The sequence below is a fragment of the Armigeres subalbatus genome, chromosome 2 (genome assembly GCF_024139115.2).
Source record: "Armigeres subalbatus isolate Guangzhou_Male chromosome 2, GZ_Asu_2, whole genome shotgun sequence".
NCBI classification, from domain to species: domain Eukaryota; kingdom Metazoa; phylum Arthropoda; class Insecta; order Diptera; family Culicidae; genus Armigeres; species Armigeres subalbatus.
In genome coordinates this window covers 444,708,567-444,731,542 of record NC_085140.1, presented here as the reverse complement: position 1 = coordinate 444,731,542, position 22,976 = coordinate 444,708,567, and the positions used below count along the sequence as shown (strand labels likewise).

The following is a 22,976-nucleotide window of genomic DNA, read 5'->3' as shown; positions in this document are numbered from 1 at the left end:
TTTACTTTTGTTACATACGTCGTTATGAAAAATTATGCTTGATTTGCTCAATTCTTTAGAATACTACTTGCGTAAGGCACTGCCTATGCCTTCGTTAGTTTTATATCATTTTCACCCTGGAAGTTGTTTGTGTTGCATTCGCAGTGCACTCGTATTGGTGACTCAGAAAAGATGTGACAAAGATGGCGTAGCTTGTCATCCCCGTGAGTTTACCGTAATTACTAGGGTAAGGTGACCAATAGTGGACCCCCAACCAATAGTGGACCCTCCAGCCATTTTTGCATTATTACTTCACAATATCAACATTTTGCTATGAAATTCTATCGGGAGAACCTACCTTACAGTCCTATGATTTGATTACATGCGTTGGAAATGCTATGGAAAGTCAAATTAGATGATTTTTTTACAATTCTATAAAAAATAAACACCATTAGAGGGTCCATTACAGGAATATTTTGGGGGGTCCATAATAGGGAAAAAGAACGACCCGAAACGGGACATGAAAATCAAATGAAGTGTCGACTATAGGGAAGCAATTTCCTATTATGGACCCCCAGGGGGTCTACTATAGGGCAAATTCAGTTAGACTTTAAAATGTTAATTTCAACGAATAACGTCGTGTATTTGGGTGTTTTATGTATGTATCGTGAAGAGGGGATGCAGAGCTTGCTGTTAGATATCAAGCAGAGTTAATATGATGAAAATTTCTAAGCCTTATGACAGGAAGAGCTAAATTCCGCTACTAGGGGGTCCACTATTGGGCATTTTACCCTATTAATTTCATCGTACTGTTACAATAATTTCTATTGTAATTCTTTTGGGATTTTTTATTAGGGACTTTATGGTTCCTTAAGTTCCAGCGATTCTTTTAACTTTTAGTTAGAAATTGACAGTTCGATGGTTATTTCGCCGTGGTTAAAAATAACCCTGCTCCGGAGCATGGTTAGATTTGACAGTTCGATAGTTAAACTTTGTTCGCAAGAAAATTGGCGACAAATCCATTTAGCCCCAAATAACTATCAATCTGTCAAAACTCAAATGGGTCGGCTTCGGAGTAAAATTTTAACCACGATGGGAAAATAACCATCGAACATTGTACAGTAAATTGAATATCAAAAATTTAGAATGTTATAATTTGCACCTTAAATTAGCTAAACAATATCCAGCAGAATTCCCATCTTTTTTGACTAAAGTAAAAGTAGCAGAAAAATGTGAGTCTGAGCGCAAAAGATTGTTACATGTTAAAAAACTAAATTTATTAAAATTCCGAAGTGATAAAGTGAAAAGTGATAAAGTGAAAGTGCAACCCTTGGAAGGATTCGTCGTCAACAGATCATCGCAGGAGTTTTCATCAGAACAAGTACAGGTATTACAAAATGGTTTAAATTACGCTTTGACCTCAAAGCCTGATTTAAACCAAATAATTATAGACTTAGAGACGGCCATAGACTCATGCCAAATTTCCCTTGACCAGAAAAACACAGCTAGGACATTTACAGAAGACACATTAAAGACACTAGAACACACACGAGACTAACATTATTAAGGAATTAAAAGACAAACCAGTTTTCTATGCAAAAGCTGACAAAGGTAATGCAATTGTCATTCTAGATAAAATTAATTACGATAACCTTATGATAGAAAAACTTAATAATGGTCCTTACAGAAAACAAAGAAAAGATTCCTTGACAGATATTATGAAAAAAGTAGATAAAACCATCAAAGAATGTAAACCCATATTTGAAAATTTGCCTCGACTTAAAATTTCCCGTAAAAGAAGCTATTGTCTTGTTGGAAGATTGGTTACTTAGACAAAAATCAGACGCAACTTGGAAGACAAAAGTACGCACATATTTAAAATTAACAAGACTTTGCATAGAAGAGAACTATTTTACATTCAGAGGAGAATACTACAAGCAGACAAAAGGAGCACCAATGGGTAATCCTCTGTCCCCTTTCTTATGTGAACTGTTCATATGGCTAATCTTGAAAAGGATTTGAAGGAAAAAGGGGCCATTCCTGAGCGATGGTGGAGATACGTAGATGATATCTTCAGCATCATTAGGAAAGACGCACTTCCATCAATCCTAGAAGCCATTAACAGTGCACATAGGGATATCAAGTTCACTTGTGAACAAGAGAAAGACGGAAAATTGCCCTTTTTGGATGTTTTAATAGTTAGAGAATCAAACCAAATAAATTTTGAAATTTACAGAAAACTCACACAAACACACACAAAGAGTTATACCCAACACTTCAAACCATTCACACCAACGCAAAGCAGCCGCATTCAACAACACAACACAACACATGATACATAGACTCGAGACTTTTCCACTAAGCGTCACAGGGAAACAGAAAGAGTTAAATTACATTTTTGGAACAGCTAGACTAAACGGATACTCAACTAGAACTATTCAAGCTATTATAGACAAACATAGAAAAACCCAGTATAGAAAATCATTAACTACATTATCACCAATAACAAATGAATTGCGACGAGTATCCGTTAATTTTGATCATAATATAACCAGACCATTACGCTCTAAATTTAGAAAAATTGGTATCGAATTAGTTTTCAGTAGCAGGAACAACCAACTGAAGACACTACTTGGAAGCACAAAAGACCCCGTTGACGCATTAGGAAAATCTGGAGTTTATAAAATATCATGCCCACACTGTGACAAAATCTACATAGGACAGACAAAACGAACACTAGACACGAGGTTAAAAGAACATTTGGCAGAAGTAACTAAAGCAAACAAAGACACTGAAAAAGGTATACATTATCATTTCAAACCTAAAGTAGCCGAACATATATTTAACGTAGATCATCAATTAACCAAAGACAACATATCACTTCTCAGACAAATACAAAATCCTTGGAAACTTGACGTAGCGGAAAGCTTAGAAATTTACAAACAAAAACAAATAAACTTACTTAACAAAGATCAAGGAAACGGATATAACTGGCTGTTTAGATTACTACCCACGGGACGACGACGAATCGGTGCAAGCGACATGCCCTAATTTTTACCTACAGTTCTACCTACACACCATATTTAAAGTTAATGAGCAATGTTTTTCTTCAGTCGATAACAAACACTGAAGAAGTTTCCAAGTAGGAAACGAAATACGTATCTGCTTGTTGATACATAAAAAAGTGAATAGTGGAAGTAAATGGAAGAATAATAGTCTTTTAACCTTGTAGAATTTCCCCTAAGACGCTCTAAAATAATTAATCATCGAACTGTCAAATTTTGACTAAGGGTTAAAGCCTCAAACACAATGTCAGCGGAACGGCAACGGAAACGGCAAATTTGACAGAAAATATATGGACTAACTGTCAAATTTGCCGTTTCCGTTGCCGTTCCGCTGACATTGTGTTTGGGGCTTAAGCGAATCGGTGGAATGGTTCACAGCCTAAATCACTACCCAGGTAACCATTAAGCACTTTAATAAGCCTTATTTAAACCATGTCGATTTTAACGGCTTAATGGTTACTTGGGTAAAATCTCGCTTAACATGCACTCAGGAAAATCGACACATTCTTTATGGTAAAAAGTATTCTATTTTATCTCGAGATGCATACACGGAGAAAAAAATATGGTAGAAACAACCATATCTCAGTTCATTTCAACCAAAAGTTTAGGTTGATTTAGTCCCAAACAAAACATTAGTTTGATTTGACCATAAGCAATATTTGAAACAAACTAAAATTTCAGGTTGATTGTTTCTTCAATTTTAGGTAAATTCAACAAACTTTTGGTTGAACTTAACATTGTGTTGGTTGTTTTCATTTGACAGTTTGTCAATCAACCTAATATATTAGTTGATTCAATCCGTAAGTACAGTTTGTTGTAACTAAAATTTAGTTTGAAACAATAAACAATATTTGTTTCTGTCATAAGACGAGTTTCAACAATCCCATTGAATTCCACCACTTAATTGTATCCTGACAGATACGTATTTCGACCTCAACAGTAAGGCCGTCTTCAGTGTCTTGTACTTGACTCGACTTGAAGAAGATGATCGCAGCTTACACTATTTATACTATGCGTAGGTATAATAATTTATCTAGGTACTTATCTTACTACGGTGCTTATTTCTACTTCGCTTGATGCGCTTAATGCTTAGGTATAAACTTGAAGAGCCAGGAGCTACCATTTCCTTGGTATAAACTTGAAGAGCCAGGAGCTACCATTTCCTTGGTAGCTCCTGGCTCTTCAAGTTTATACCTAAGCATTAAGCGCATCAAGCGAAGTAGAAATAAGCACCGTAGTAAGTTAAGTACCTAGATAAATTATTATACCTACGCATAGTATAAATAGTGTAAGCTGCGATCATTTTCTTCAAGTCGAGTCAAGTACAAGACACTGAAGACGGCCTTACTGTTGAGGTCGAAATACGTATCTGTCAGGATACAATTAAGTGGTGGAATTCAATGGGATTGTTGAAACTCGTCTTATGACAGGTGAAAACATTCCACTAAAAAGCTCAAAATAATTTTCTTATCAATATTTGTTTGAAACAACCAAATTTGTTTATTGTTTTTACCCGCAGCATTTTTCTCGCCGCTTCCCCTTCCCACCCACACAGTTCAATTCTTTATCATTGAAATAATGAAAAATAGACAGTTATCATAAAACGATTTATTCATGCTTCTATCATAAATAATTTATTATTATTAAAATTATTAAGATTAAGCGGTCACGAGCACTTCCCAAACATTACAATATTGCACATATATCAATCACAAATCGGCATTCCAAATGCTAATTGCATTAGATCTGTTTTGACAATGTGTTGTTGCATTTATTTATCAACTGTCAGACAACGATACCCTTAATCAGCAGTACGAATGCAGCGATGCATTACTGGTGCTTTATTTCAACATGCCAAAGTAATGAACCATTAATTCGATCTTATAATTGCCCTTTTCCACTTCAAGTCAACTTTTAGGGCTGTGTTTTTTACAAGTATATATAGCTTCATGGTTACTTGGGTTATGTAAATGGTTTCATGGTTCAATTTATGTAAATGGTTTCATGCGCCATGTTTTCCGAGCTGTAAAAGGGGGCGAAATCTTTAAAATGATAGTGAAGGCATGTTTATTTTGGCATTCTTACCTCTAGATATTTGTCCAAATAAATTAAAACATATACGGCATATCTTCTGCTAGAAGAGATTACTCGGGTCTGAAAATGACGTGAATCTGTAGAAGGCCACTAAAAAGCAGTCATAATTTCCTTGAACACATTCTATATTCTTACTTACCATAGTATAAATGGGGAAAATCCGATGGCCAGAAGGAAGTCCGCTTACATTCTGGCGAGTACCTACAATTCCAAAATTCCAAATAAATTTTATGTGTGCGTTAATAACCACCCGCTAGAGTGGAATCCACATAAAGGTTATTACTTAATAACGGTTATGTGTGTTTCCACATATATGCTATGCAAATTCACATAGCCGTTATGTGGGAAATGCTATAGTCAAAATTTATGTGTGTCACACATAATGGATATGATTGGATTTTTGTCAGTGTATGATCTGGCGATTTTTTTCAAATAATTTTTGTTATATGATTCATGGTGGATGCGCCACCGAAAAAGAAGCTAACTGTGAACAAACTAAATTATTAGTTTGTTTTAAAAGTTTTTGTTGGTTGTTGAAGCTGTAACCAAAATATTAGGTTGCTTTAACTTTAAGATTCGTTTGAAATAACCTAATATTTATACTCAATATTACTAATTTACTAGGAACCGGTCAATCTGCATTTTGGTTGTAACAAGCTAAACTATTGGTATAAACAACTTAAAAATTTAGTTCGAAATAACAATTATCAATGTATTGTTAAACGTTCAACTGCAGGTAAAATCAACCAATTTTTTTTGGGTATTTCCAAACAAATGTTATAGCTTGAAACAACAAATAAAAATCTCAGAACAACCAAATCTTTAGTTTGAAAAACAACCAAATTTTTGGTTATTTCAACCAGGACTGATTTTTGTCCGTGTAATATCGATAATATCTTTTGTGTGAGGCTACATTTAAGGTAGCCTCACACCTCGGGAATTTGATCCGCGGATTTTTTCCCCATGCATTTTTGCATATGCGATGTTTTCGGGATTTGGACACGGAAAATCAAAATCCCGGCCCCCTTTAAAGGCTGCCTCACACCTCGGGAAAATTTTCCAGCGGATTTTGAGCCCCGTGTATTTTAAATGGGGCCGGGATTTTGATTTTCCGTGTCCAAATTCCGAAAACATCGCATATGCAAAAATGCATGGGGAAAAATCCGCGAATTAAATTCCCGAGGTGTGAGGCCACCTTTAAGGCTACCTCACACCTTGGGAATTTTTTCCCCGTGCATTTGTGCATATGCGATGTTTTCGGGATTTTGGCACGGAAAATCAAAATCCCGGTCCCATTTAAAACGCACGGGGACCAAAATCCGGCGGAAAATTTTCCCGAAGTTTTGACAGGGCAAGTGAATTGAACAACTCAGTTGAATTCAATTGACTTGCCAAAAGTTGAACATGTTCAACTTTTTTTTCGTTCAAGTGAATTGAATTAAGAGCCCCGCACATAGCATACGTTTGCGTTGCGTTTGACAGTTTTCCTATGGGAAATGTGTCAAACGCAACGCAAACGTATCCTATGTGCGGGGCTCTTTAAGGTGTTTACACGTTCAGTTCGCGTCGGATTCAAGCAACTTGCTCAATTCACTTGCCTAGTCTAAACGTAGCATAAAGTGGCCTTTAAGGCTGCCTCACACCTCGGGAAAATTTTCCAGCGGATTTTGAGCCCCGTGTATTTTAAATGGGGCCGGGATTTTGATTTTCCGTGTCCAAATTCCGAAAACATCGCATATGCAAAAATGCATGGGGAAAAAATCCGCGAACCAAATTCCCGAGGTGTGAGGCTACCTTTATCAGGAGAAAAATTGTCGTGAGTTCAAAAATTCGGTTTTCAGCTGCACATATAATATTGCCATTTCCAGCTCTCGATGGATTTTTGGGAAAATCATAAATCGCACTTTGAGCAGTGATGTCAAATGTTTTACAATATCTATTATTATTCCAAGCTTCATCTAAATGTATAAAACTTGGAAATAACCGTCTGTTGAACCACTATTGCAATTCTTGTAATATGCTTCCGCAAAGAATTCAAATTATAGCTAACTTGAAAGTAGCGAAAAGATTAACTTTCACTACAAATCATTATTATTTTTCTAGAGTTTGATCAAACAAATGTACTGGCAACCCTGCCAAGCCCACGTGTTCATTTGAAAACATAAACAACTTTTGTTGGCGCCAACCCGTTTCACCCGATTCATCAGCCCGCCAACCGGGAGAACAAAGGATTTTGACATCTCGCACTTATGACTATCTCGCACTTCTGAAGTGCGGAGTCCAACGAGGTGGGAAGTGCGCAATATTTTCCGTGCATGGATATTTCACCGACGGGTATACAATCGCGCGCGCTTGTAAAACATCGCATAATATGCGTGACCTTGATTCGACTCTGTCATTGATCTGTCATGCTGCTGCACAAACGGCGGTTCAAATTTTCCTTCGTTCGTTGGCAAGCATAACGAAATTGTAACTCCCAAAACTCCAAAATCCGCCGAAATTTGTTTGCAAGTAAATATTTTTTCACGGTTTCTGTGTGTATTTTTTGTGAAATAGTGGGAAAAAAACTATCTGGTAAGTTGCAAAGGTCAGACAAAACGTTTTGGTATAAAATTGTCATTGTTGTTTGCTATAGAATATATTTTTGGAAATCCATTAACCTTAACCTAATTTTTTACAGGGCGACAGGGTTCATTATGGAAGACTTTCAGAAAATCGAAAAGATTGGGGAAGGAACCTACGGTGTGGTGTATAAGGGTCGCAACAAAGTAACGGGCCAGATAGTGGCTATGAAGAAAATTCGTTTGGAATCGGAGGATGAGGGAATCCCTTCTACAGCCATTCGGTTAGTTGATTTTATTTATTTTTGTGTTGGTTCGGACTAACGGTTATTTTTCTTTGCAGCGAGATATCCCTTTTGAAGGAATTGAAGCATCCAAATATTGTGTCTTTGGAAGATGTTTTAATGGAGGAGAATAGACTGTATTTGATTTTTGAGTTTTTGTCGATGGATTTGAAGAAGTACATGGACACATTGCCACAGGAGAAGATGATGGACTCCGATTTGGTGAAGAGCTATATGTACCAGATAACGGCCGCGCTTTTGTTCTGTCATAAGAGACGAGTACTACATCGGGACTTGAAGCCGCAAAATCTGCTTATCAACAAGGAAGGATTGATTAAAGTTGCAGATTTTGGCTTGGGACGGTCATTCAACATTCCGGTTCGCAACTATACACACGAGATTGTCACACTGTGGTACCGTGCCCCGGAAGTCCTACTAGGATCCCCTCGTTACGCCTGTCCCGTGGATATATGGTCCATTGGATGCATTTTTGCTGAAATGACCACCAGAAAACCGCTCTTTCAGGGAGACTCGGAAATCGATCAACTATTTCGAATGTTCCGAATCTTGAAGACTCCGACGGAGGAAATCTGGCCAGGGGTAACTTCTCTACCCGACTACAAACCAACCTTCCCATGCTGGACGCAGAACAATCTGAATAATCAAGTGAAAAATCTCGACTCGGCCGGGTTGGATTTGTTGCAGAAATGTTTGATTTACGATCCGGTGCATCGGATTTCAGCGAAGAAGGTGCTCGAACATAAATATTTTGATGGGTTTGAGCGGAGAGCAGCACCGATCGAGTAAAAGCGAGATAATATTTCACAATCTTAAGTTATTTTCATAGAGATATTTTCATTTTTGTCGCCGTTCCGATTCTATGTTTCTGCGATTTTTTTGCAGTAGGAGCTAAGTAGGATGTAAATATTTCACCCGGCAGATGGCTTATCCGTATAAATCTTTTTACAACTTCTAGTTTATAAGAACTTTTAGGTTTAATATAGACAGCAGGTTGGAACAGAATTACTACTGCCCTGGTGTCGTTCTCAACTTCCAAACTGAACAAGACAACCATTCTATGAAACTAAGAAGATCGATCAAATTATTCGGATGCAGTTTATTTGGTAAAATTAAAATATAAATTTTAGAAATATTTCAATTCTATTAAACTTTTATTATATCCAAGTTTTCTAGATGTCCTTGTATAATCCTTAAGTAATCTTAATATCTAGTTGTGTCTATCTCGTTTTTTTTTTATCCCGTAACACGGTAGATCACTTTGACGTAGTGTGTTGCGGTGTAAGATCTACCAAACAGAGCCCTAGCTTAATCCATTTTCTAGCTAGGGCAATGAGTTGTGGTAATTAAGGATTCATCGTATTTAGTCCCCGCTACCAACAGCAGTCTCAGAAATAAAACATAATTAATGTTACCTTGCAGACAGTTGAAAGACTCGAATTCCTCTTGTTTGAGGCTAAACTGTATGCAGCGGAACAACTTTCCAAGCAATTAGTTAAAAACCTCGGTACCCGTCCCTAGGCTGAACTGATTGCTGGAAAAATCGAGTTAGGGGTTTAAATACGTACTAACTCTTCTCGAACTGGTGAACAATGGTAGTGAGAGGAACACACGGAAGTTCTTATTACTGAACAAATTCTCTTGCTTGAAATGGTCTTGTAGACAGAGCTAAATCCCGGGTTTGTAGCTTTACTGGTGATACTCTAGAAGCAAGACAAGGATGTGGCTAGGGCTCCGATGCATGGCCAAAACAGTATTACTGTTATGTTTTCTCAAGACAGGATTGATTTCCTATTGATAAGGGGCGCGCCTTCAATGGGATTGCTCTCTGTGAAGGGTCTAAATAGCGGGACCTTGTCATGGTGCTCTTGAGAAAACAAAACAACAACTGTATCGAAACCGATACTGCATTGCTTATCAATAGTAATGGAGTAATTCGACATGCACTTAAACACTAAGGATACGGGTAACGCTACAATAGATCTAATTACTGGTCGCAGTGGCACACCCGAACAGGAAAAAAAAAAAAAAAAAAAAAAAATCTCGTATTTTTTAAGGGTATTGAGTTTTAGCCACTTATAGTTCGTCACCCTTATGGGCCAAGCATCGTATTGATTGGTTTTGAAAAATATGTTCTTTCGATGCGCTTATTTACTGTAATGTGTCTGGAGGTGAGCCAGCGTGGGGCTTAAAGCTGATAGAGTTATGCAGGTGGACGGAAATGAAACACGTCTTGTTTCAGTGAGTTAAGAACAGAGAATGAAAATTTTATTTAACACAGCAAGGTAACTATGTTACACCGCTCTACGGCAATGTTGCTATGTTGCTACGATGTACATTATGTTGCTCTTCAACACTCCTCCTCAACATTGACTAATCGTACACCAATTGCTTCTCTTAGTTGCTTTAGTTTGACTGCTCCTAAAGGTTTTGTTAGAAGATCTGCCTCCATTTTGTCCGTTGGGCAATATTGGATATTAACTATTTCCTTCTTCACAAGGTCCTTGACAAAGCAGTATTTTGTATCAATATGTTTTGATTTTCGTGTAATTCTGTCTGCAATAGTAAGAGCTATGCAGCTTTGGTTATCTTCATTTACACACACGGGTAACTTCAACGGTTCGCCTAGATCTTCCATCAGCTGTCGCATCCATTGCAGTTCCTGAAGACATTCTGCAAGTGCGATGTATTCCGCCTCAGTACTTGACAATGAAACACTTGTCTGTTTGCTACATCGCCAATGAACAAGGCCACCTCCGAGCTTAAATATGTATCCAGTGTTTGATTTACGGTCTCCGACTTCTCCGACCCAATCTGCGTCTACGTAACACTCCATTTTATATGATGGCCCTCCGCCTAAATACAGTTCGTGTTCTGCAGTGTTCTGTACAGGAGAAGGTACATCTTGGTAGTCTTCGTTCGTCTAACGTATAGGCAGGGATCCAAAGTTGAGCTATGAAATCCCAATTTTTTGAAAAATCCATCAATCTTGTGGTTCCATACTCTTGCCGCTTGTTTGAGTCCATATATGCTGCGTCGTAGTTTGCACACCTTACTTGTATCATCAATCTTGAAACCTGGAGGTTGTTTCATGTAGATCTCCTCCTGCAACTCTCCATACAGGTATGCCGTTTTGATGTCTACATGACGGACTAGCATCCGATCCCTACTAGCCAGTGTTAAAACAGCCCGAAAAGCTGCTTGCTTTATTACAGGAGCGAATACAAGATCATAGTCCGTGCCAAATTTTTGAGAAAAACCTTGAGCTACCAGCCTGGCTTTATATCTTGCTCTCAAATGACCAGTCTCGTCCAGCTTTCGCTTATATACCCATTTGCAACCTATGGCTTTGCGTCCTGGAGGTAGTTTGGTGATCTCCCACGTTCCGTTCTCTTGGTGTGATATCATCTCTTCTTTCATTGCAGCTTTCCACTCTTCTTGTTCAGAACAGGATACTGCTTCTGTAAAAGTTTTAGGTTCTGCCTGATGAACTGCTATGCTAATTGACTCCGTATATCTTCCAGGTGGTACTCCAATATTCATTCGAGTGGATCGGCGTACTGTAACAGGTTCAATACATTGTTCTTCATTTGCATGATGATCCACATTGCTCATTTCGTTAGGTTCATTTGTTACTTCTCCGCCTTCGGCCTCGTAAAATTGCACTGAATCATCCAATTCATCACGTATCTCATTACCTAGTTCGACATCTACTTCATCTAGCAATCGTACTTGAACTTCTCCATCAGTATTGATCGATTCGTCAGTGAATTCAGTAGGTTCCTTTATCGCTTCATCGTTATTTTCAAGGAACTTCACATCCCGGCTAATTGAAATTTCTCCTGAAGTAGTGTTGAGTAATCTATACGCCTTGCTTTCATTTGCATATCCAACAAACGTCAGCTTGATGGCTTTGGGTTCGAACTTCTTGCGCTTTTGTTGAGGCTTCCACATGTATGCCTGACATCCAAAAACTTTGAGATGACTGAAATCGGGTTTCCTGCCAAACCAGGTTTCAAAGGGTGTAACGTCAATTGCTTTCGTAGGCAGCCTATTTTGCAAATATGCAGCCGTATTCACAGCTTCCGCCCAAAACCTTCTCGGCAGCCCAGCGTCTAAAAGCATGCAAAGTCCCATTTCGTTCAAGCTTCTATTTTTTCGTTCTGCCACACCATTTTGTTGAGGGGCATATCCAGCCGTGTATTCTGCCTTAATGCCTTCTTCAGCGTAGAATTGCCTAAGTTTCTGGCTTATATACTCGCCACCTCTATCCGATCGGATGATCTTCGGTTTTTTATGGAACTGATTCTCAACATATCGTACATATTCACGAATTCTGCTTTCAGCTTCAGACTTTTCTTTCAGAAAATATACAATTGTGTAGCGGCTGTGGTCGTCGATCATGGTTAAATAGTATCTGCATCCACCTGAAGTTGTCGTCATTGGGCCACTCAAATCAGTATGTACGATATCCAAAACATCCGTTGTAGTCTTCACAGCAACCGATGGAAACGCCGGCCTTGCCATCTTCCCTTCGATACATGATTAACATGGCATTCGTATTCCGCAATTTCTCACTTTCATACCAGATACCAAGTTTTTCCGATCGATTTCTGCAAGAACATCCGGATCTCTGTGTCCAAGTCGCCGGTGCCACAAATGTTGACAATCCTTATTAAGCTGACGATTTCCTATCAACATGGATCGCGCTTCATCCACCGTGTTTAACCGGTACAAACCAATGATTCGATCTGCTGTCGCGATTTCTTCCCCTTTAAAAAACATACTGCACTTTTCAGCATCAAATACTGCACGTACACCTTTTTTCGCCAGTTTGGTCACAGAAATAAGATTTCCTTCAAGTTCCGGTGCGTAGATAACTTCTGTCAACGTGACTTTAATTACTTCACCTCTGTTATTCATGCATTGAATCAAACAATCACCGATTCCGGCGGTACGAATCAGTTTTCCATCGGCAGAAGAAATCACAGGTCGTGCTGATCTATCCAATCGCTGAAATAGTTCTTCATCGCTTGCCAAGTGGGAAGTCGCACCCGAGTCCACTATCCAGGATTTCGTTGGATTACCACAGTTCCGGACCATAAAAGTAAAGGCTTTGCTGCGATCGTTTTCTCGAACCGTTTTTGCTTTTTCTTTCTGATACTTCTTCTTATGTTTTTCATTTGAATGTTGCTCCGCAAGAAACGCTTTGCATTCTTTCTTCCGGTGACCTTGCATTCCACAGAAGTAGCAGGATATTGATTTTAGCTGCTTACCTCTGCCCGCGATCTTCAAGGCTTGTTCTTCTATTCCTCCTCTCTGTTTCGACTGCTTTTCGGCTTCATCAATTCAAGACAAAATTTTCAAAACGACTTATCTATTTTTGTAAACAAAGATTCAAACGACGAGTTGACGAATCTGATAGCTCTCCCACGCAAACCAACACCACCAATAGGTAGATAAAGGTTTCCGCTACCTGTTGATGGTGTTGGTTTGCGTGGGAAAGCTATCAGATTCGTCAAATCGTCGTTTGAATCTTTGTTTACAAAAGCAGATAAGTCGTTTTGAAAATTTTGTCTTGAATTAGTTTAATTTTCACCATTTCTAGTTTGAGATCGTCTTCGTTGCGAGCTTCTAAAGCTGTCGTCAGAGGATTGAATGAATCTGGAAGTCCTCGGAGAATTAAGGCGACCTTGAGACATTCTTGCATTTTGAATCCAGAGCTCTCCAATCGCGCGTAATTCTTCAGAATATCTTTTAAATACATTTCCATGCTTTCTCCAACTCGATAGTTCTGATTCGTAATTTGCTTCAAGAGAGTTACCTTCTGTCCCAGCGATGCTCTATTGTGGTGTTCCTTCAACGTAGTCTATGTCGATTTTGCCGTCGTTTTATGTTGGATAATGCTGTACTGGCTTTCTTCCAAAGTTAAATGAATTGTTGCCAGTGCCTTTTCATCGCCATTAGTCCACGTTTCGGTTACTTCAGCCGGTGCTGTCCCTGGGTCGACATATTTCCATAATTGTTCCCGTCTCAGCAGCGCTTGAACCGCAAACGACCACGACTGGTAGTTGGAACTGTTGAGTTTTGGAATTCTTCCCCACTCCATCACAATATAACAACTGCTTCGCTTTTAAAGATTCTCGCTTTCTATAATACTCCAGTATCCGCCTCACTACTCTGAGCCCATAACCTGATAGAGTTATGCAGGTGGACGGAAATGAAACACGTCTTGTTTCAGTGAGTTAAGAACAGAGAATGAAAATTTTATTTATTTAACACAACAAGGTAACTATGTTACACCGCTCTACGGCAATGTTGCTATGTTGCTACGATGTACATTTTGTTGCTCTTCAACAAAAGCCCCCATAATAAAGATAATAATCATAGTACTGTATGGGTCGAATTAGGCACCACCTCGGGGCAAGAATAAGTCAGCCGGCTGAAAATGCCGTTTGGTCGTAATGTTCGTTAGACAGAAAGGGCCATTTGGCAGAATCATACGACCAAATGGTTTTTCAGCCGAACGGCCATTTTGGACCAAAGGATCATTGGCATACGATATTTTCGGTCAAATGACCTATTTGGCCAAACGACTTTTTCGGTCGTATGTCCATTTCGGCTAAATGACATTTTCGACATACAGCCGAAAGGGAATTCGGCCGAGCTCGAAATTTGGCCAACTGAGTTGCTTGCCCTAGTTGACCTTTAGGCTGAAAAGATCGTTTGGCCAAAAATTTCGTTTTGTTGAATAAACTATTTAGTCGGAAATGCCGTATAGTAGAAATGGTTGGTCAAAGGAAACGGTTCGGCCGGAAGACATTTTCGATCGTATGTAGGGCAAGGTGGTCGGTTGTCGGCACCCTTTTGTTTTTGGTCCATAACTTTGGAAGCCAATAGGCATAAGCTAATAACTGGTGGAGAGATTTGTTTTATTTCATCATCATCAATTGGAAAATTTTTATTAATAATTTTGTTAAGCGTTGATTTTATGCCATTTCAAAAAGTTGGTCGGTTGTCGGCACCCTAGAAAAAACACTCAAAATGAAAAACTATGAAGTGGGAGCGTTATGGCTGGAAAGATCAAGATTTATTGTCTCAATAGCAATAAAATTTATTACATTTAAGTACATTACATATACACAAGATTTAAAAAAAAATTGGTTTTGCTAACAACTTGGCTTATAGCCTGAAATTAGGCAATAAACTGATGATTTTCCTTGATAATCACCTGGTTGCCAACAACCGACCCCCTTTCGAAAAAATGGAAATAATAGTTAAATTGTGACCGCTACGGTGGATTTCAATATTGAATCACAAAATAGAGTAAATTTGCTTTGAAAATACGTAATGCGCTCACCATTTCGATCGTTTTATTGCGCTTTGTAACACTAATCAAATGACAAAAAAAAAACTTTGGTGTGGGTTTTCACTTGACCAAAAAATGTTTTCTCTGTAAAACGAAACAAAGACTTTTATATGCTTCGGAAATGGACACAACAAGATCGTGCTTACATAGCACACGTATGGCAAATGTCAGAATGACCACGTATGTTTTCTGTCAAAAGTTATGACGGGGTGCCGACAACCGACCACCTTCCCTTACCTTCCGACCAAATAACATTTTCGGCGAAAAAACTTTAGGCTAGATGGGCTTCGGCTAAATGGTTTGTTCGGTTAAATGAAATATTTGGCCAAACAACATTTGACTTTCGGCCAAATGACTTTATGCCAAACCACCCTTCTCCGATCGAAAATTCTACTTCAACAAGAAATTCTTTTGATTTTAACACGCAGAAAAAACTACGTTAAGAACAAACATATTCTAGGTAAATCCAAACATACATAAATTCAGTTTGTTCTGGCATCAAAAATAAATATGTTTGGATCAAACATATTGTTGCATTTGAAGCGAACGAAAACTTTTTTTTAAATCAAATGTGCGTTTCAATTTGTTTCAACCAGCTAAATGTTTGAAGCAAACATGGATATTATTGTTTTGGTTCGACCACTCATAATATTTTGATGTCAATTCTACCAATTTTCATATTCTGGTAGCATTTGACTACCAGATTTCACAATTCCAAACGTTTATATTTCATTTACTTACCTTTCTGTACCTAAAAAACATCCTTATCATTAATTCGGAAGCAAGAAAACATCTGCTTCTACTCTTGCTTCTACTCCTCTGCTGCTTCCGATCGGATCCGATCCGAAGTCCGAACTCGAGTGTTTGTTTACTTTTGCAAGAGCGAGCGAGGGGCTGCCCACTAGTGAATGTATAAAACAAACAGGGATTTAATTTGGTTTTAAAAATAAATATGTTTGATTCAAACATATTACCATAAACATGTATATTGTTGAAGCAAATGGATGAAATTTGTATCCGTGAACGAGAAATCCTTCAGAATTTGCACTCGAAGTTCTTCTTAGGTTTTTCAAGTAAATCATTGGCATTTTCACGAAAAATTCAGTGGAGTTTTAACGTGAAGATTTGGGGATTATTCTTCTTCTTATTGGCATTACATCCCCATACTGGGACAGAGCCGCCTTGCAGCTAAGTGTAATACCAATGAAGAAGAAGAAGAAGAAGAAGTTTGGAGGTAATCATATACCATCTACCAGAGCTGGGAACAGCTTTCATAGTGATGGGCGATATGCAAAGGCGCGTGATCGGGTAGTGGCCGATCAACGAGAGAATGTGCAGGTTGAGGATCAAAAGTCGGTTCTTCAACTTCAGCATAATCAACGTCCATACCCCACACTTTGGAAGCACAGATGATGATAAGGACGCTGTAAACGACGCGTTTGCAAATCGTCTGAGAGAAATAATAAACTCGATAAAAGCTCGCTCAACAATAAACGCACGGTCACTAAATCGAGGAATGGCTTGCTGAGCAGCATCGAGGATCATGCTGGTGAAATTTGAGATGGACGAGGGAGGTTGGTCCGCGCAGGCGATCGACATGGCGCGCTCGTACTCCTTCCAGTCCGCTTCACCGTATTTCCAGTGGCGTCGCTTGATGTTCACAGGAGGGGGAGTGTTGGTGAAGATCTGCACCGGGTAGTGGTTAGCACCATACAGATCAGTGCCGGCTTTCCAGGAGAAGCGCGGCAGAATGGATCTACTTACCGCGGAAACATCAATGGTAGTGGCAGAGTGCCCGTTGAAGAAGGTGGGAGCCCCGTCATTGAGGGTGACGAGATCATGAAACGCTTCAGCTAGAGCGGAGCCTCGAGGGTCGGCCCTTGACCCTTCCCACATGGGATGGTGAGCGTTCATGTCCCCAAGAAGAAGCAGTGAGGGAGTAGCGTTTTCTATCAGGTTGCTTACCTTTTGTTTTGACGGCGGGGAAGGCGCCGCAGGGGATGCATACATAGACTAATGCAAAATTAGCTCACCCAAGAAATTATGACGTTTGAGCGGGTCGTATAATGTGTTATGGAATGAAACATTAACACGTGTTTATCGTTCCATGTTCTTTATTCAACTGTCGTATCTTAGAGCAACTCTACATGTCTAGTCCAATAGAATTATCTAGATACAACATCTCCTCCCTTTCTCTGAATTCATTTAACTGATTACAAACATAAAATCAAAAGTAACAATGAAACCTTTAAATTTATTTTAAATTAAAATCAACCTGATAATCGTAGTATTTCTTAGGAAGTATAATATTTCGTTTAGGGCGCGTTGTCGGTGGTTCTTCTGTTACCTCCGTGCTGGGACCCGGTGATGGAGAATGTTGTCGTTGGTCCCGATCGTGTACTGGTTCGCTGACCGCTGAATCATCGATAGTATCATTTCCTGGTTGATGACTTGTAGTCGCAATATTACGTTGAATAGGCTTAAGGTGTGAATAGTTTCGTCGAAGAATAGTTCCAGCTTCCGTTTGTACTAAGTAGCTGTTTCCTTTTTTCCCCAAAACTACGGCCGGACTTGGAATGAAATTCGGCGCCAGCTTGTTATCACGGTGCTGGTTTTTCAGAATAACATCATCACCGATTTGAATATCGGATTCTCTGGCACGTACCTTGACGTCCCGGTATAGTTTGCTGTTGTATTCATTAATCCAATCCCTGTCCTTCACTTCGTCCTCTACCAGCTCTTCTTCGCCAATATGAGGGAATTTATCGCGGAATCTTCTCCCAAACATGAGCTCAGCAGGAGAGACACCGGTCACCGTGTGCGGCGTCACCGTGTACATATAGATGTAATCTTGCAAATCTTTATTCATATCAGCTCCGGTCAGTTGTGAAATCTTGAGAATCTTTAGTAGTGACCGGTTCTACCTCTCGACTTCTCCGTTTGCAGCCGGCCAATACGGGGTCGTATGAGTAAGTTTTATGCCGTTGTCTGTACAGTAGTCTCTGAACTCTTGACTGCAGAAGTTTGCCGCGTTATCTGTTTTTAGAACATCTGGTAGACCCAATCGAGTGAATATTTGCTCTAGACGCTGGATAACAGCAGCAGACGTGATTTTCGTCATTATTTCGACAACCACATATCTACTATAAAAATCCACCATTACGAATATAAACTTTCCATTGGGTAGTGGACCGAGGAAATCGGCACAAAGATGACTCCACGCTTTGGTTGGCATTTCACGAATTATCAACGGTTCTGGATTGATTTGTTTCCCAACAGCCTGACATTCCAAACAGTTTTTACACTTCTGCTCTACCTCGGCATCAATACCTGGCCACCAGAGAGCGGCGCGTAATCTCCGCTTCATTTTGCTGCTTCCAGGGTGTCCGGTGTGCGCTAAATCCAAAACCTGTTTACGTAACTCAAACGGAACTACGATTTTGTTATTCCGCAATACCACTTGACCCACCGAACAAAAAGCGCTCTGGAATGGTTGATATCGTTTGAGTTCTGAAGTCCACTCGCTGATCCTAATTGCACTGTGAATCCTTTGTATTTCTTCGTCCGCTTCAGATTGCCGGATTAGTTCCGACATGGTTACAGTTTGTGGTAAGGTGCTTTCGATGATTGCACACAGATCTTTTTCACAGTCCTTGTCGCAGCTGCTAACTACTACCGTTTGAGCCAACCTTGAAAGTGGATCGGCTATATACTTCTTCCCTGGCACGTGTAGCAGTTTGAATCGATATCCTTGTAGCTGCAATATCCATCGCTGCTGACGAGCGTTTGGCGAAGAATCCTTGTCGAAAATGTTCAGCAACGGCTTGTGGTCTGTCAAAATGGTGAAAAATTTTCCACGCAAATACATGTCAAAACGTCCAACTCCCCAATATATTGCCATAGCTTCCTTATCTAATGCTGAATATTTTCGTTCTGTTTTAGATAGGCTTTTGCTGGCGTAGCTTATAATTCTGGACCTGTCTCGATCCGTTTGTAGGAGTACCGCTCCGAGTCCAGTGGCACTAGCATCTACGATTAGCGTTGTGTCACTTTCAGGGTTGTAATATCCCAAATGTTGGGGGTTTGAGAGAGCTGCCTTAATCGCGTCGAATGCTTTTTGAGTGTCATCCGTCCAGCGAAACCGAGCACCATCCTGGATCATCTCTCGCAGTGGGGTACTGATGCTCGCTAGTTTAGGTATAAACTTACCCACGTAATTCGCCAGTCCCAGAAAACTCCTAACTTCTTCGGCTGACTCCGGGTGTCGGAACGATTTAATAGTAGCTAGTTTTCCGTGTGCGGGTAGTATACCATTTTCTTGCAGCTCATGTTCCATAAAAGTTACTGATGAACGTCCGAACTGACATTTTGACATGTTTATTGTGAGACCGTATTCCTCGAGTCGCTTCAGTAGTGCGCTCAACCGCCTATCGTGTTCTGCTTTATTTCGTCCAAATACCAGCACATCATCGATGAAATGCCTTATTCCATCCAAGCCTTTCAGTATGCGTTCCAACTCGCGTTGAAATATTTCGGCAGAACAGTTCATGCCAAACATTAAACGTTTGAACCGGTAATAGGCTTTCGGTGTAACAAATGTAGTTATATCGCGAGAATCAGGATGTAACTCTAGTTGATGAAAGGCTTGATTTAGGTCCACCTTCGAAAACACTTTGCAGCCATCGAGATGGGGCATTATCTCATCAAACGTAGGCAATGGGTGCCGTTGAGGAATAATCGCACTATTCGCTTTCCGCATATCGACGCATAGTCTCACTCGCCTCCCTCCATCCTTTGGTGTCACCACTAGAGGCGAAGCCCACGTGATTTTGTTAGATGCCGGTTCAATAATATCTTGGTCTAATAACTTCTTCAGTTCTTCTTCAACTGTTTGTTGTAATGGAATCGGTAATCTGCGACAGGCTTGTTGAATTGGGTGAACGCTTCGATCAACGTTAATGGTTACGAGAACATCCTTCGCTTTGCCGATTGTTGCCATGTGTATCTGGGGAATTTTGTCGCTAATTTGCATCACCTCTTGCTTGATTTGTAGCACTCCAAGATCAATTGATGTTGTCTTTCCCAGTAGATTAGTTCCATTGCCTTCCACCACATAGATTTCTCGATGAACTGTAGACGAACCATGATTGATGTCGGTTTTAAACACTCCTTTCACTAGAAGCCGGTGGTTTCCATATGCCAGTAGCTTTTTCCTAGGTTCGTCGCTTTCGTAGCTTACTTTGCAGTTTTGTTTCTTGAGCTTCTTCCAGGTTTTTTCACCGATAACATTGACAGAGGCGCCAGAATCGATAATCCACTGGATTTTCACTCCGCCCACTATGCACGGTATTTTTGTATTATACTTATCGCCAAATGTGAAAACCGGATGAACACTGTCGCTTCCTGACGAGTGTACCAGTGTGGCAGAGAAAATGTGCTGGATATCGCTGTCCGTGCTGTCGTCACTATCCACCTCTGGTTCGGCAACATCGTCGCTGTCATCTGTGTCGTCCACTTGTCGAACCTTCTTCTTCTTGGATGTAGTACTTTTTGTTTTGCAAAACTTCTTATAATGTCCGATTATACCGCACTTGTCGCAAGTTTTCTTTCGTGCTGGACACTTTTTGTCATTTGCATAGTGACTAAACGATCCACACCGGAAGCACTGCTTTTGTCCACTTCTAACGCGATTTACATCGACTTGCTCTTCCATTGCAGCTAAACCAGGATGACTATGATCGATGGTTTCCAAAACTCTGCCTTCTTCCAAGATATCGTTCAACTCTACCAATCTTTTCTTAAGAATCGCTTCTCGCAAGGCGTTCGAAGAAGTTCCATCATAGATCTGTTCCGTAATTCGCAGTTCAAGGGCATTTCCATAATCGCACACTCCGCCGTGATGTCGAAGTCGTCTGCTAAATTTAATGATGCTTTCTCCATCTTTCTGGGCCATTTTCCTGAACAGAGCCCGTTCGTGCGGAATCGATACAATCGGTTTAAAATGCTTGTCGAGTAGTTTTATTGTTTCCTTGTATGCATCCGACGTCGCCGGTACTGCTGCCTCGCGATTCGGATCATCAAAGTAGACTTCCTGTACCTCCAGCCCAGCGTTGTGCAAAAGTAGTGCCTTCTTCTTGTTCGTATCCGCCGTCGGGTTACATAACATATATAGCTCAAACGACCGCTTCCAAGCAGTCCACCTTCACCAATTGTGAAAGGGGCAACGTTGTTGTTACTCATGTTTTTTTTAGGTTAGAGTCCACTTTCGCCTTGTGTTTTAACTCCACGTACGCGTTTTTATTTTCCCGTCACCCGCTTACCGGAATTACTACCGTTCGTACGGATTATCGCGATAACGGTACTTTCGTATTTTCAAGAGTTCGTCGCGAAAACACCAAACTCGTCGCCAAATGTTATGGAATGAAACATTAACACGTGTTTATCGTTCCATGTTCTTTATTCAACTGTCGTATCTTAGAGCAACTCTAAATGTCTAGTCCAATAGAATTATCTAGACACCGTGCGGGACCGAAATCCGTACAGGACCGAAATCCGTCCACCTCATGAGATATCAACAAATTAAAGGAGGTTGAAGCACTTAAAGGTAATTTAGGGTAACCGGCGGTAATGTTGGCCCTGGATGTAACATTGGCTCATCACGCAAATTAATCAATATTTCAGCGATAATACATCGATTTGTAGGGAGATATTAACCACTGCTTCTATAGAAAAGTGTATCAAACATATATCTGCTTCATAACTCTAGATTTATACACTTCTCAAACTATTACAAGCATTTATCTTGCGTGAAAAATCATTTTGACTCGGTTTTTTAGCAGCCATGTTTCGTTGACTTATGCAGGCTGGCTGTACTAGAGTTTTTCTTTTGCCCAATAAGAGTTTTCTGAATGAACATACCTACTTTCGCACACCAGATGAATGGATAACAACCACACTATGTCAGCTATCATTTTTATTTCACAATTTCCATTAGTATAGCGACATAATTAAACAAAACTTTTTTGGACAATACTGGGGGCACCCGTAGCCAAATGGTGGCATGTGCTTTCGATTTGTAGCACTACGTTAGTATAGGTGAAACTCTGAAATCAAAACATTCTCACCAATAACCCGTACTGGAGAAAATAACCGAAAGCTGCAGATAGAATATCCGATGCTTGCGATTAGGTTGCTAAGAATTTTTGTTAAAACAGGTTAATCCACTCAGCGGTTGAGTTTCATTCGCAAATTACATAACGCTAAACTCAACACACACCAAGCCTCTAGTAATGCTTCATGTATGGTAGGATTCTGAAATTTATAAAGTCCTTAACGCTCAGACAAGTACCCTCCCACAACCTGAAACATCATGTAGTTTGTAAATGGGCCCTCATGATGCTTTTCTCGAATCACGATATAATCGCTTTCATTCGCAGAACATACCAAAAATAATTGCCTACCTTATGGCTTCCAAATACGATTCAAGCATCAACCTTTCGTGGTTCGATACACCATTTTCTTCATAATTTCGCAAATAAATGATTCAATTAGTGTAAGAATATTTAGTTTTATCATCTTTCCTTTGAATCCTACAAACATTTTCTCA

At 39.8% G+C, this 22,976-nt stretch overlaps 2 protein-coding genes across 2 annotated transcripts; one reads left to right on the top strand and one right to left on the bottom strand.

The window, feature by feature from the left end:
- Positions 1-7,532: 7,532 nt before the first annotated feature.
- On the top strand, positions 7,533-9,142 carry LOC134218130 (cyclin-dependent kinase 1). The gene is made up of 3 exons (XM_062697007.1): positions 7,533-7,712; positions 7,819-7,983; positions 8,043-9,142. Exons 2-3 carry the CDS (start codon positions 7,835-7,837, stop codon positions 8,788-8,790), a joined length of 897 nt encoding a protein of 298 aa, XP_062552991.1. The 5' UTR covers positions 7,533-7,712; positions 7,819-7,834; the 3' UTR covers positions 8,791-9,142.
- A 9,148-nt stretch (positions 9,143-18,290) lies between these two features.
- Positions 18,291-21,536, bottom strand: LOC134210419 (uncharacterized protein K02A2.6-like). The gene has a single exon (XM_062686464.1). The coding sequence runs from the start codon at positions 21,534-21,536 to the stop codon at positions 18,291-18,293; it is 3,246 nt and encodes a 1,081-aa protein (XP_062542448.1).
- Positions 21,537-22,976: the final 1,440 nt, after the last annotated feature.